Source organism: Aedes albopictus, chromosome 2 (assembly GCF_035046485.1).
Source record: "Aedes albopictus strain Foshan chromosome 2, AalbF5, whole genome shotgun sequence".
NCBI classification, from domain to species: Eukaryota; Metazoa; Arthropoda; class Insecta; order Diptera; family Culicidae; genus Aedes; species Aedes albopictus.
Genome location: NC_085137.1, coordinates 183469382 through 183482544, shown reverse-complemented (window position 1 = coordinate 183482544; position 13163 = coordinate 183469382). Strand labels below are relative to the sequence as shown.

Below are 13163 nucleotides of genomic sequence, written 5' to 3'. Positions count from 1 at the left end.
CTGGAATCGAAGGCACCAACAGCACTGGAAGAACTTCGTTGCGGTTGTTGTACACGATCGGTAAATAGACGAAGTTTGCGATGCTGTGTCTCGTGCCGTCTGCTGTCTTTATTCCGCCGCTGACGGTTCCTTTCTACAATCCGCATTCCTCTGCCAGTTCGACTCTTCTTCCTCCTAGCAGAGAGCAGTTCGCTCCACTGTCTAGCAAAGCTGTCAACTCCTTTCCCAGCACTGATATGACGGCGTGCGGTCGATTGTCACTTCCGGGGTTGATAATGATTGAGTTGAGGTTTTGAAATTCCGGGATATCGGAGGGGTCTCCGAGATTTTGCGGAGAGCTGCCCCCCTCTACTGCTGGTTCTCCGCTTGGTAGTTTACCGCGTCCATGCGGCACGTGAAGCAACTGCGCAGCGAGTAGCCTTTCCTTCCACAACGGTAGCAGAATAGGATGGCTTGCGGCTTCGGACAGTCCATGAATCTGTGACCCTCCTCGTCGCAGTTCCAGCAAAGCATTGCTATTCGTTGGCCGTTCGGAGCTTCTTCCTGTTGTATTTGGCGATCTTCCCGTTGCCTGGCTGGTTCTGGCAGCATACGTTGGCTTCCTCGGTTATTGTCGCTCTGATCCGAGCTTGGCATCCACTGTCGTGCATGCCAGCCCTGTGCTCTTTGCGGCTGTTCTTGCTGTTGTTGTGATAGCCGAGTCTGGTACGATGCGGTTTGCGGCCGCTGCTGCTGTGCCGGCGTTTGCGCCTCTCTTGTGTACTGCCGCGCTGCTCGCAGGACGTCCGCCTCTGTCCGGTTGTATCTATCCGTTGGCCTTGGCTGCCTTTCGTCGCGCGCGGCAAAGCTTGGCCTCGAAGGTCTCCGCTCCAAGTTCAACTTCAACGCGTTGACTTGCTCCACCAGTTCGTCGATGTTGTGCTGCCAATTGTCTTCTGGTCCTTCCTCCGCAGCTTCGTGCTCGAATGCGCCTTCTTCTACCTCCACGGCGTGAACTCTGTTGAACCGCTGTGGCTGTTGGTGATGCTGTATCGGTGGTGGCCTGCTGGTTGTTACCGGCGTGGCGAAGTTCGGTTCAAGAAGCGCGCTGTGCGGAATGGGAATCCTGCGCTGCCTGTTCAGAAGCATTCTCGTCTCGTCGTATCCTGTGCAGACATCCACCATTTCTTCCAGTGAACGAGGCCTCGCTGCTGTGACGATGGCTGCGTAGTTCTCGTTCATGTTCTTCTTCACCAGGAAGAACTTTTCGTCGTCTGGAATTGGCGGATCGACGAAGCGGAAAAGCGCTGAGATATCTCGGTAGAACTTCGCAAAGGATTCCTCCCTTCCTTGAAATCGAAAGCTGGCTTCCAGACGCAGAATTTGGGAGTATCCGCTGGGCAGGAATTCCCTTCTGATTTCCCGCTTGAACTGGTCCCAGGTCCGCAACAGGTTTTGCGATGTTGCTCGCGAGTACCAGTCGATTGCGTCCTCCTGGAGTAGATGCTTGATCGAACTCAGAAGTGTGGCATCGCTCATGCCTTCCGACCTCGCGAATGTCTCCACGCGATCTAGGAACACGTTGAGTGATGTCGTGTCCTTCTCGCCGCGAAATTTGAAAGGCCAGTTGTGCACCGCCTTCTGTATTCGGCGATCGTCCGCTCGTTCCGTTGCTGGTCGATCTCGCCGGATTAGCCGCTCCAGGTCGTCCCGCATTCGGCAGTATTCTTCGTGCATCCGCTGCTCTCTTTCCTGCATCTCCACTATTCTCGATTGCAGCTCGTGAACTTCTCGTGATTGTGTTTCTCGAGCTGTCCGGTTCCATGTTTCTCGCTCCCGTGGAAGGTAGGGAGGCGGTGGTGAGGTGTTCCGTTGTCTAGGCTGTGTTTCCCCTGCGTCTTCGTTGTCTCGCGCTCGGAATGAGCTAGAAAATAGCAATCCTCGTCCTTGTCCGCCGGAAAATGACGTCATCGAAGGCGGCTGTGAGGCTGGCGGTGGTGTGGATTCCTGATTTGAATGGTTGCCCACTGGAATCGTGGCATCCGCCGTTCCACCGACTGCTCCTTCCTCTTCGTTGTTGCTTCTTCTTATGGCACCCGTTGAACTTGTGTGGTTCACCTCATTGTCACCTCGTTGCACACAACTCACTACACTAGTACCATTCACTTTGTTGAGTAAAACAGTCACGTGCATGGTTAACATCCCATGCAGATCTCTCAGTTCGACCGGGGGGTGGATCAACCGTAATCTGTCGCGATAGTGGGTGAGACGCGTTCGGCTTTGACTGATTGCAGCCCTATCGGCTGTTCGAATGGCCGCTTCAGTGCTAATGTGCAGCTGTTGTATTTGAGTTTCACAGTGTTCAATGTTGGACTGTGGACTCATTACATGGGCTGAGCTAGTGGGCTGGTTATCTCTTAAGGCTTCCTCTTGCATGAGTGCCTTCAGACGGAGGACCTTCCCTCTGTGGGTGGTAGGCCCTAAATTTACCACGTGACGCAGAGCCAACTCATACGTCACCTCTTCGTCTGTTAAGTGTGTGTAATCCATATTGTGTATCGAATCTTATGCGTAAGGGCTAAAATTTGATGATTATCAATGCCGGATAATCAAAAGCACAAAAACCAAAAACTTCACAAAACCAAAAATTCGCTAAACGGTAGTTATCTTATGTGGATTTTCAGTTGGGCGCCAGTGTTGCAAGTGTCCGGTTAGGGTAGAGCGGAACCACCGAAGCGAATAACCAAATTGCGCAAACACTGAGGGGCTATGTGCACCAACAAAAACTCACAAAACCAAAAGTAGTTTTAATTACATACATTGATAGCCATCATGACCGCCTGCTCCCTATCTCTAGCTGCTTGTAGCTTAATCTATGTTTTGTCCCCCTTACAATGATTGGCTTAACCTAGGATAGTACTCACGGCCCCGCTTCCCGGCGCCATTGCCAGATTCACGCGCCGGATTGGCACCTCTTCCTGCCAGCGCATTGTTGTTAATCACTCCCGGTCTGGGGAACCACTGCATGGAAGCTGTTGCCCAACACCTACGCGCACCGTCGGTACCGTCGCCGTGGCTGCCACCTCCACCGCGACCTTGGCCGATGCCACACGGATTACCACCGGTCTGGTCTCGCCGGCCTCCCTGATGCAGAGCTCCAACTCCAACTTCTCTCTTTTCTGCCGACAGGGCACGAACACTTCGTTCCAAAGTCGCACCAACCCACGGTACGGCGGTAGGAGATGCCAAAAACGGTGGGCGACGCGAGCCGCAAGCGACGCAGCAAAGATGGCGATGAAGGTATCGACCCGGTTGCCGACTCGTTAAAAACTGCGTAGATCTGCCAAAAAAAGGCCCTGGGAAATGCAGAAATGCATTCAGTCGGATGCGCTTTTAGAAGATTCATTTCAACTCACCCTTGCAGGGGCCTTTCGATGGTATTTTGCTGCCCAAGCTTCGATCCGACCGCTTTCTGCGTCACCCTCGTGTCCGCCAAGTTGCTGCAATTATCACACGTGTTAATGCTAACCTTGTGGGCCGCCATCTTGTAAGACTCACCTATTCCGGCCTTCTTGAGGTCCAACGCCAGCTGCTAGGCGGATTTATCTCGAACAAACCCGAGTTCCTGCTCGATGCTTTCCGTACTCCAACTTGTATCGGATTATTTCGGTCCGATGTCCACCAGAAGAGCAGACACGTGGCGTCTAATCCGACTCGGATCTCTTCCTCCCAATTGTTCGCAGCCGTGTCCTAATGAAATGAAATCGACGCTATGAAAAGTGTCCTCGGAAAAGGCATCACAAATTAGCATTACCGGCACCAATCGCACATTTAGTCACAATCGATTTTGCTTATTCGCACTCGTCCCTCCTGGGAGATGGAAACTGAATTTCACGGTTTGCTTGCTTGCAATTGAACTTGCGGCGATGAATGTGCGCGACGGGATCTTTGCGATCTTGACGCCGGACCGTGCTGAGGCGAACTGAAATTGGTTTTCACTTTTCGGCTCCGGTGCTCTCCCACCGACAGCTTGTGCCGATGTATGCGTCGTCATCCGTATTGTGATATGCTGTAGCTGCAATGTTTCTCTTTCCTTCTCTCGCTTGTCTCGTGCCATCAACGCATGCGGTGTTTTGGTGTGGGTTGGCTCGAAGGCGGGCAAGATTTCGTTGTCGGTTGCAGACACTTTCACTCGTGTGGATCGCGTGTTCGTATTGACTTGTGTGTGAGGTGAGGTTCGGGCGAGGCTTGCCGCATTGACCCGATCGAGGGCGATCGACGAACGGAATTAATTTAGCTCTCTGGCAGGGGTGACTAACTGTTTGCGCGCGGTACAGCTTATGTATTGTATTTCTCGTGTAATTACAATTTCATCTTACAGGCTAATCGTCTAACACAAATGGTGCTTAATCGGCAAATCAAAACTAAACGTAACAGTTTCTTATTAATTTTATGAAAGCCGATTACTTTGCCTTTACTTGTTTTATAGATATAATTTTCGCTTCTAGTAAACAAATTCATTATGCCGTACTTAATTTGCATTTATCTAGCACAAAAACGGAAACAACAAATAAAGGTTTATGTTTAATGTTTTAATATTTTTTGTTCGGTTTGTTATTGTCGGTTTTCGTCCTTTTTAAAAGTAGCGCTTGCCGCTTTGAATCTGACAGTACCACCCGGACCAAAATTTTTAGGTACGCTGACGTTGTTCGGCAGCTGTCAAGAAGCTCCCGGGTTGCTGGACACTGCCCGAGCAGGTATCACTTGAAAAATATTGGCCATATTCAGAGTGATATCTGTCGTTTCTGTGATACGGAACGTGAAATCTCGGAACATCTGCTTTGCAGTTGTGGTGCTTTATAAACGCGCAGGCAACGATTTATAAATAGTGGTTGCTTGCAACCCAGTGAGATCTGGTCTGCAAAACCTGGGAAGGTCTTGGAGTTTATCAATTCCATTGCACCTGACTGGGAGACGACGCGTCGTGGCAGTAGCTGATTATTTGACACATGGTAATTAGCTGGCTAGATGCGAATATCAAAACGGGATATGCCACAAAAGTTCAGCCTATTGGACGCAGTGGCTTAATTTCCCCAACAGGGGAGGAAAAAAAATGGAATGGAGGAGTTTTCTTTTGTAGCTTTATCTAAGAGTTTGGCGAACGAAGTAAGGGTCGCACACGTATCCCAAAATCGTGGCAGAGCTATGAATGCAACTCTCACGGAGTGAACATAATTTCCATTCATCGTGTGAAGAGTCGCCTTCGTTGCTCTCTTACGGCTTCAATATGCGTTTGCTACCCTTACTCCATTCGGAGAAACTTTTAAATAAAACTGCAAGGTAAAAGTTCTCCATACACAGTTTTTTGTTTGTAGGCTTCTGAGCTGAGCTAATAACAAGTAAGTGTTTTCATCCCTGACTTTAACAGTCATTCCAAAAGCCTTTAAGCTTTTCCTGAACACTTCCAGGGGCGTTACAGGGGTTTTGGGAGAATTCAGGGGCAGAGTTGCACTCTGTCACTGTCAATGGTATGTAAATCGCTAATTTTAATAGGCCGACTGCGATCCAAGTCAGCACGCGCTCTATTGAGTCACCGTTGCTGTCCTTATTCCACCAGAACTGGACTGTGATGGTGTAGGGATATCACCAGGCCAGGGTCTCCAGTTAGCCTAGTGGTTAAGGCTATGGATCGCCAATCCGGAGACGGCGGGTACGATTCCCGTTCCGGTCGGGAAAATTTTCTCGATTCCCTGGGCATAGTGTATCATTGTACTTGGCACACAATGTACAAATTCATGCAATGGCAGGCAAAGAAAGCCCTTCAATTAATAACTGTGGAAGTGCTCTAAGAACCAGTGCTGCTATTGGTCGTGACCATCCCATGACGATGAACAAGTAGGCCTTTTCATCGTCACAAAACGAAACGAGCACTCGCGCACTTCGTCATGTCGTTTCGCAATAATCAAGCGTCATGACGAAAACTTCCAAATTGTTTTGAAATTAAAATTTTTATCTGGTCCAAGCTAATTTAGGCTAGTCGTTGTATTAAATGGATAAAGAAGACATATATTCATGATATAAAGGATTCAAACAATAATAAAATCCATCGATGTGCTAGTAATTGCCTTATTAACAACCATGTCACGCTTCGTCATGAGCGAATATTGTTAGACTCTCTTGGTCATGGTCTCCCGATTCGATGACATTGAGAGAGGCACTTCTGTAAAAATCACGTGAAGACCCGTGTTGACATTGACGCTTTCCAAGCCTGCTAAGAACACTAAGTTGAAGAGAGACAGGCCAAGTTCCAATGCGAACGTCGAGCCATTAAGAAGAAGAAGAAGAAGATCTTTAAAATTCGTTTAAAAATCCAAATGAAGATTTACCCAGATGATATTTTTATACGTGATACAGAATAACAAGTTTTGCATGTTGGTCACAAAAAAGTTTGAGTTTTGGCGAAAACCACTAAAATATTTGTTTTTGTTTTTGCCTTTCTCGTACACTAAGTGTACTGGGAAGGCTATATGTTCACTCCAAAAATGACTTTTTGATAGAAGGCCCGGAGGGTCAAATCACATATACCAATCGACTCAGCTCGACGAATTGAGGTGATGTCTGTGTGTGTTTATGTGTGTGTGTCTGTATGTGTGTGTACAAAAAAACTCACATCACTTTTTGGCAGTAAACCTTATCCGATTTCAATGACCGACGGTTCATTCGACGCGGAATCTGGTCCCATTGTTTCCTATTGAAAATGGTTCGTATCGGTTCAGCCGTTCCGGAGATATGGCCATTTAGGTGTTCCGGAACAGTACCCCAGGAAGGGACCAGATATGAAAATGCATCAAACCTATGCATGCGACACATCAAACCACGGCATTTTCGATAACCTAATAAGTAGAAAAATAGTCTAAGACTATATCTGAACCGGTAGTGTTCCGGAACCGGTTCCGGGTGTCCCGCCGGAAGTGGCAAATATCAAAGTGAACCAAACCCATGCATGAGACACATCAAACCACGGCATTTTCGATAACCTGATGAGCGGTAAGCAGGAAAATAGTCTCAGACCATATCTGAACCGGTAGTGTTCCCGAACCGGTTCTGGGCGTCCCGCTGGAAGTGACCAAAAATACAATTGTACCAAACCCGTGCAAGCGACACATCAAACCACGGCATTTTAGATGACCTGATGGACAATGAGCAGGAAAATCATCTCAGACCATATCTGAACCGGTAGTGTTCCGGAACCGGTTCTAGGCGTTTCACTGGAAGTGGTCAAAAATACAATTGAACCAAACCCATGCATGCGACACATCAAACCACGACATTTTCGATGACCTGATGGATAATGAGCAGGAAAATCATCTCAGACCATATCTGAACCGGTAGTGTTCCGGAACCGGTTCTAGGCGTCCCGCTGGAAGTGGCCAAATATACAATTGAACCAAACCCATACATGCGACACATCAAACCACGGCATTTTTGATGACTTGATGGGCAATGCGCAGGAAAACCATCTCAGACCATATCTGAACCGGTAGTGTTGCGGAACCCGTTCCGGGTTTCCCGCCGAAGTGGTTAAATGTGAAAGAGAAACAAACCCGTACATGCGTCACATCAAATAGCGGCTTTTCAGATTACCTAATGAACGGCCAGCAAGTGTTTCGGAATCGGTTTTGAGTTGCCGGAAGAGGCCAAATGTAAAAGTAAACCAAATCCAGGCATGTGACACATCAAATCGTGGCTTTTGCGATAACCTGATGAACAGTTAGCTAGAAAATAGCTTTGCGTCACACTAAAGACAACTGGTAGTGTTCCGGAATTGGTTCCGAGAGTCCCGTCGAAATTGTCAAACCCTGCATGTGACACCTTCAATTTGCAGTGTTTTTGGTTAACCGATGAACAGTTAACAAGACAATAATGTTAGACCATATTTGGTTTAGCCGGTAGTCACCCGGAATCAGATCCGGGTAGTAAAATGTAAAATTTAACCAAACCCATGGATGCGGTACATCAAATCACGACCAGTCTTGTAAACATTCGACACTTTTTACTACCTTCATTTCGTTGCCGCAGTCGGGTGTCAGTCGGCTTTGTTACATTCGTGCGCTATCGTTACCTCTTACCTACACACAACACGAGCAGTTGAACGAAGATCAATAAACATAAGAAAGGGTCAAATCAATGTCATCTGACACGATGACATGTGTCTAATTCTAGCTTTATGCATAGATTTTCAGCCAATTCCGATTATGAATGTTAATTTTTTTTTTTTTGCTGGGTTTCTAGCTGCACTCTGAATAGAGTTGAAACCTCTACACTAGACCCGAAGATAGAAAAGAGTACGTAATCTTTCAGAAGCAGTTTGCCAGCCGTACGCGGAAAATGATATCCATTAAGACACTGTTGCAACTGACTCAGAAAGATACGGTAGAAGATTGGAAAGTTTTCAATTGGTCAGTCAGTCAGGATTTGCCTATGTAGTGTTATGGTCACACGGTTTGTGTTTGTCTCCTTGTTTGATTTTGTGTTATGGTTAAATATGTTTTTCTCCTCGTTAAGTCAGTTGTCGTATGTTGTTTTTTTTTTCATCGAGTCAATCAAACCCTGTATGTTAAAATCAGGGAGAATAATATGTTAAAATCAGGGAGAATAAGGCTATTCTCCCTGGTTAAAATATAGTCGATCATGTGTCAAATTGTTTTCATGATTTCGCTAATCGTTTTCTACTTGTGTTCATCTCTTGTGTCCTTAAATTGTCATCGGTCCTAAATCCACAGAAACATGTAACTGAACTTCTGAACATCTAAGAGATAATCAAAAATACGCCAAGTTGGTCAGTTGATTGCAATAAAATTTTAAAATAATAAAGATTTCATGTCAACTTTCATCCCGCTACAAATACTATTAAAAATATTTAAATTCGTTCAATTGTCCTATCGGTCCTACCTAGATGAACCATGTCATTTTCACAAGCGTAGCCTAACGTTGTTCAGTTAATAAAAAGCAGTCAGTTTTTGTCCAAAATGTCACGTCGAACGCATTGACGTCAACAATGCGTTTAAGTGTTCGCACGTTAGCTTCGAATCTATCAGCACAATTAAGTGCTGCAAATCTCCTTCCCACTATTGTTTCTTCGGTCGATTTTTATTGCTTTATTTAAAGAAAATATGACCAACTAACATTGTAAAAATTCGAAAAGGCGACTATGACATTAATAAATTACTATGTAATAAAAATCAACCGAGAAACGTGGGAAATAGAGCCCGAACAACATTTTGAAGTCAGATGGCTGTAAAAGGTTCCAAAACCTGTCACAAATCCTATAATACTTTTATTAGGATTTGTAACGATCATCAAAACCTTCTCAAATCCAACCGACTTGGAACTATTGCTTGGGAATAGACTCTACTGAGCCCCGGCGGTTCCTCCTGTTTATCGAGCATGTCTGATGCATATGATCAGCCATACTCCATCTGCAGCAGCCGGTTCATGATGAACCGCTGGAGGCGCATTAAAGTGCTAAAAAGGTGATATGTTTCACTAAAGAATACTACATTACAATAATCAAAATGAAACTCCTTCACTTTAATACCGTCAACCCCTGCGAACTTGGCCAGGGAATTCCGATTATGAATGTTAATATTAGTTTATTATTGCATTTTGCATTGAATACGACACACATATGGGCAACATAGCTCTTATTATGGTAGAAGACAGGAATAACAAAAGCCGAACCGTCTCCCGAAGCCGCTATCGTGGTGAAGTGCATTCGTTTGACATTTTTGTTTCGAACAGTAGTTTGAGTGCTTGTGTTGCGAATGTCGGAGACAAAGGAAGCCGAATATCGACGAAAAGGTTCAAATGACTGTGATCTCTAACAAGACTGATCACGACTTATCGACAACCTGATGGAAAAATAGGGTCAGACCACATTAGATTCCCGGTAGTGTTGCGGGTTCAGCTGTGGCTTCGAAAGTGGTTAGAAGTAAAAATGAAGCAAACCCATTCATGCGATATATCAAATCGCGGTGATTAGGTAAAGGTGAATAAATAGCAATAAAATATTTTCAGACCATAATTTGGACAACCGGTAGTGTCATGGTCCATGACTCATGGAATCAGATCCGGCTATCCCACCGAAAATTATACCAAATATAAAAATGAACCAAACCCATACATACGACACATCAGATCGCAGACTTTTTGATAATCTAATGAAGGGTTAGCAAGAAAATAGCCTTAGATCACATTAGAGACTACACACTAAGATTCTGATTTTCCAGCTCAGTAAAATTTTCGCTGAGTTCTGTAATTTTTTCATCTTTTTACTGAGTTTTCAACAGCAGATTTAACTCGGTACACTCGGTAATCAATATTTACCGTTCATCAGTAACGATATTTACCGTTCATCTGTAATTTTTGACAGTTCATTTGCAGAACTCGTTAACTTATTTACAGAGTATTCAGCAAAAGGGATAACCGAGCGTACCGAGTTAAATCTGCTGTTGAGAACTCAGTAAAATGATGGGGAAAATACCGAGTTGATCTTAGTGTGTAGCTGTTGTGTAGCAGAACCAACGTTCATGTGAAAAATTAAATCGTGGCTTTGTTTAATGGCCTGATAAACATTAGGTATGAACAACAGTGACGAATAGGTCTAAGTTCTCATATGTGAGAACAAAATATAGACAAAACTAAAGCGATCTCATCAAATCGTACCATTTCAGATTCCTAAGGTGTAAATTTATAGCAGGATGGGTCAACGTTGAATGCAAAAATAAGAATTTGATCGCGTCAACCGAAGATGGTGGCTGTTTTAAGGAATTTTGAGCTCTAAAATTATTGCGGATGTGGGAGGTGCTGGCGAAAGCCGATTCTTTTAGCAGAAAGGAAAACGATTGAATTTTCCTACGATCAGCTACAAAGCTATAAAAAGGGTATTTATTAATCAATTATAATTATTCTACTTATCTCATAGCGTACAAATTCGGTGGCCAAATACGGGAAACGGATTCGTTCCATGTTTCACCTCCGCACTACAGCTATTGATTTGAATTACTGATCTGTACTGTACTGATCATGATCTGTTATTATGGGCCGTACAAATAACCGTCGGTTTGCTAGGGATGCGCAAGATACACTTTAATTAATATTAGGTTAATATAATAAAAGGTTTAAATTTTACCTGCGCTGCTATGCGCAACAAAAACTATGTAAAATAAGTGTATTTGGTATGGGAAACATGTTCGGAGTCCACCAGAGTATCCAAGATAGCGGTCCAAAGTCCAAGATAATGGCCCAGTATTCAAGCTAGTGCCCATTTTATAGGATTTTTAATTCTTGCATTATGGGCATATTTTGTATGGAAATATATTCAGAATTCAAAATTTGTAATCAGAAAACCCAAGCTGTCCGCTGTTTCACAAGGTCTGTAATATGACTATAGTTTGAATGGGGAAGAATGCCGGTCTTCGTCCAAAACTGGTAACCAGAAAATCATAAACGACATGCCAAAATTCAATTTAATTTAAGGTTCAGAGTCCAAAAATGAATACCAGAATATCCAAGATGGTGTCTCAATGTTCAAGTTACCCAAGTAACACACTTGTCACCGAAGAGTCACGGCGGCGCAGGTTTTTGTTGCGCAAAAGTCACTGTGACTTACTTCTAACAAATAAACACTTACTTGCTAGAAGTAAGTCACAGTGACTTTTGCGCAACATAAACCTGCGCCGCCGTGACTCTTCGGTGACAAGTGTGTTACTTGGGTAGTTTAGTTGGGGTAGATATCCGGAGTCATAAAAAGATGACCGGAAAATCTAAAATGACGTTTCAAAATTTTGCGGCTTCATGACACTTGTTTGGTTTGAGTTTTGGATCGTTGTCTTATATCTTCTGAATATTGGATGTTATGCTAATATAAAATGTATCCATATTGAGTAGATTTAGCAAGCAGTTTTCATTTTGTATTTATGTCAATGTCATCAACATGTCGCTCGAGTTTTGTTGAAAGGATATTTTAAAGCACGAGAAAGGCACCATCACCGCTAGGTGGATTAATTAGGTTTTTTTACTATCAACAGGCTAACTTATTCCCTAATGATATTGGATCTACATAAAATCAATTTAAAATTATTCCTAAGTACTGCCCTTGACAGGTGAAAGTCGAAACCGCCAGCAATCCTATTGAAAAGTCTAAGAAGGCCACCAAGGGATCCGTAAGCGGCATAGTTCGTGAGACGGACAGGAATTTCCAAAAACCGGTGGTTTCGTAGAGCTCTACTTTGCACATGCAGTTGGATATTGGTCAGCAAAACCGGGCAATCGACCCTTGATGTTAACACATCTGAGATGAACAGAGCTCGGGCCACATTCCGACGAATCGCTAAACTGTCCAAATGGATGAGTTGACAACCACTCTCGTAACTGGGTAGACGAAACGGGTCTCTCCATGGAAGGCGTCGGAGAGCGAAACGGATGAACCTTCGTTGTACAGCTTCAATCCTATCCACTCCATTACAGTAGTAAGGATTCCATACCGGCGAACAATACTCTAAAGTTGAGCGCACCAGAGAGCAATACAACTGCTTCAGGCAGTAGATGTCGGTGAATTCTTTCCCGACCCGGAACAGGAAGCCGAGGTTTCTGGACGCCTTTCCGACAGCATACGATATGTGCTTCTGAAAAGATAACTCACTATCCAGCTGCACGCCTAGATCCTTAATGCAATTAGTCCTTTCAATGGAAGTTCCGAAGAGATCGCAATTGAACTGCAAAGAATCCTTTTTCTTCGAGAAAGTTATAACGGCACACTTGTTGGGGTTTACTTTCATCCAGTTTGTAGCGCACCACTCTGCAAAATTGATTAGCTGTTGCTGGAGAAAGCGGGCATCGGCAGGCGAACTAATTTGAAAATAAATTTTCATATCGTCGGCGAAGGACAAGCGAGGAACCTTCAATTTCTTATTAACATCATTGAAGTATATAAGAAAGATCAGGGGACCAAGGTGGCTACCTTGGGGAATCCCAGAAGGAGCATCAAAAATACGTGAAGTTACGTCTCCAATTCTTACGGTGAGCTGGCGGCCAATGAGATACGAACGCAGCCAACTAACAAATCTACCACCGAAGCCTAGTTTTGCTAATTTGGCAATTGCAATTTCATGATTTATGCTACC

The 13163-nt window shown here is 44.6% G+C and overlaps 1 protein-coding gene across 1 annotated transcript; it reads right to left on the bottom strand.

Annotated features, from left to right (window-relative positions):
- Positions 1-210: 210 nt before the first annotated feature.
- LOC109421856 (uncharacterized) lies at positions 211-4410 on the bottom strand. Its single transcript, XM_062850829.1, has 3 exons — positions 3794-4410; positions 3538-3729; positions 211-3479 (listed from the first exon to the last, which is right to left on the bottom strand). Exon 3 carries the CDS (start codon positions 2527-2529, stop codon positions 349-351), a length of 2181 nt encoding a protein of 726 aa, XP_062706813.1. The 5' UTR covers positions 2530-3479; positions 3538-3729; positions 3794-4410; the 3' UTR covers positions 211-348.
- Positions 4411-13163: the final 8753 nt, after the last annotated feature.

Excerpts from the sequence above, each read along its gene's own strand:
- LOC109421856 (XM_062850829.1), bottom strand. The coding sequence starts at position 2,529 with ATGGATTACACACACTTAACAGACGAAGAGGTGACGTATGAGTTGGCT.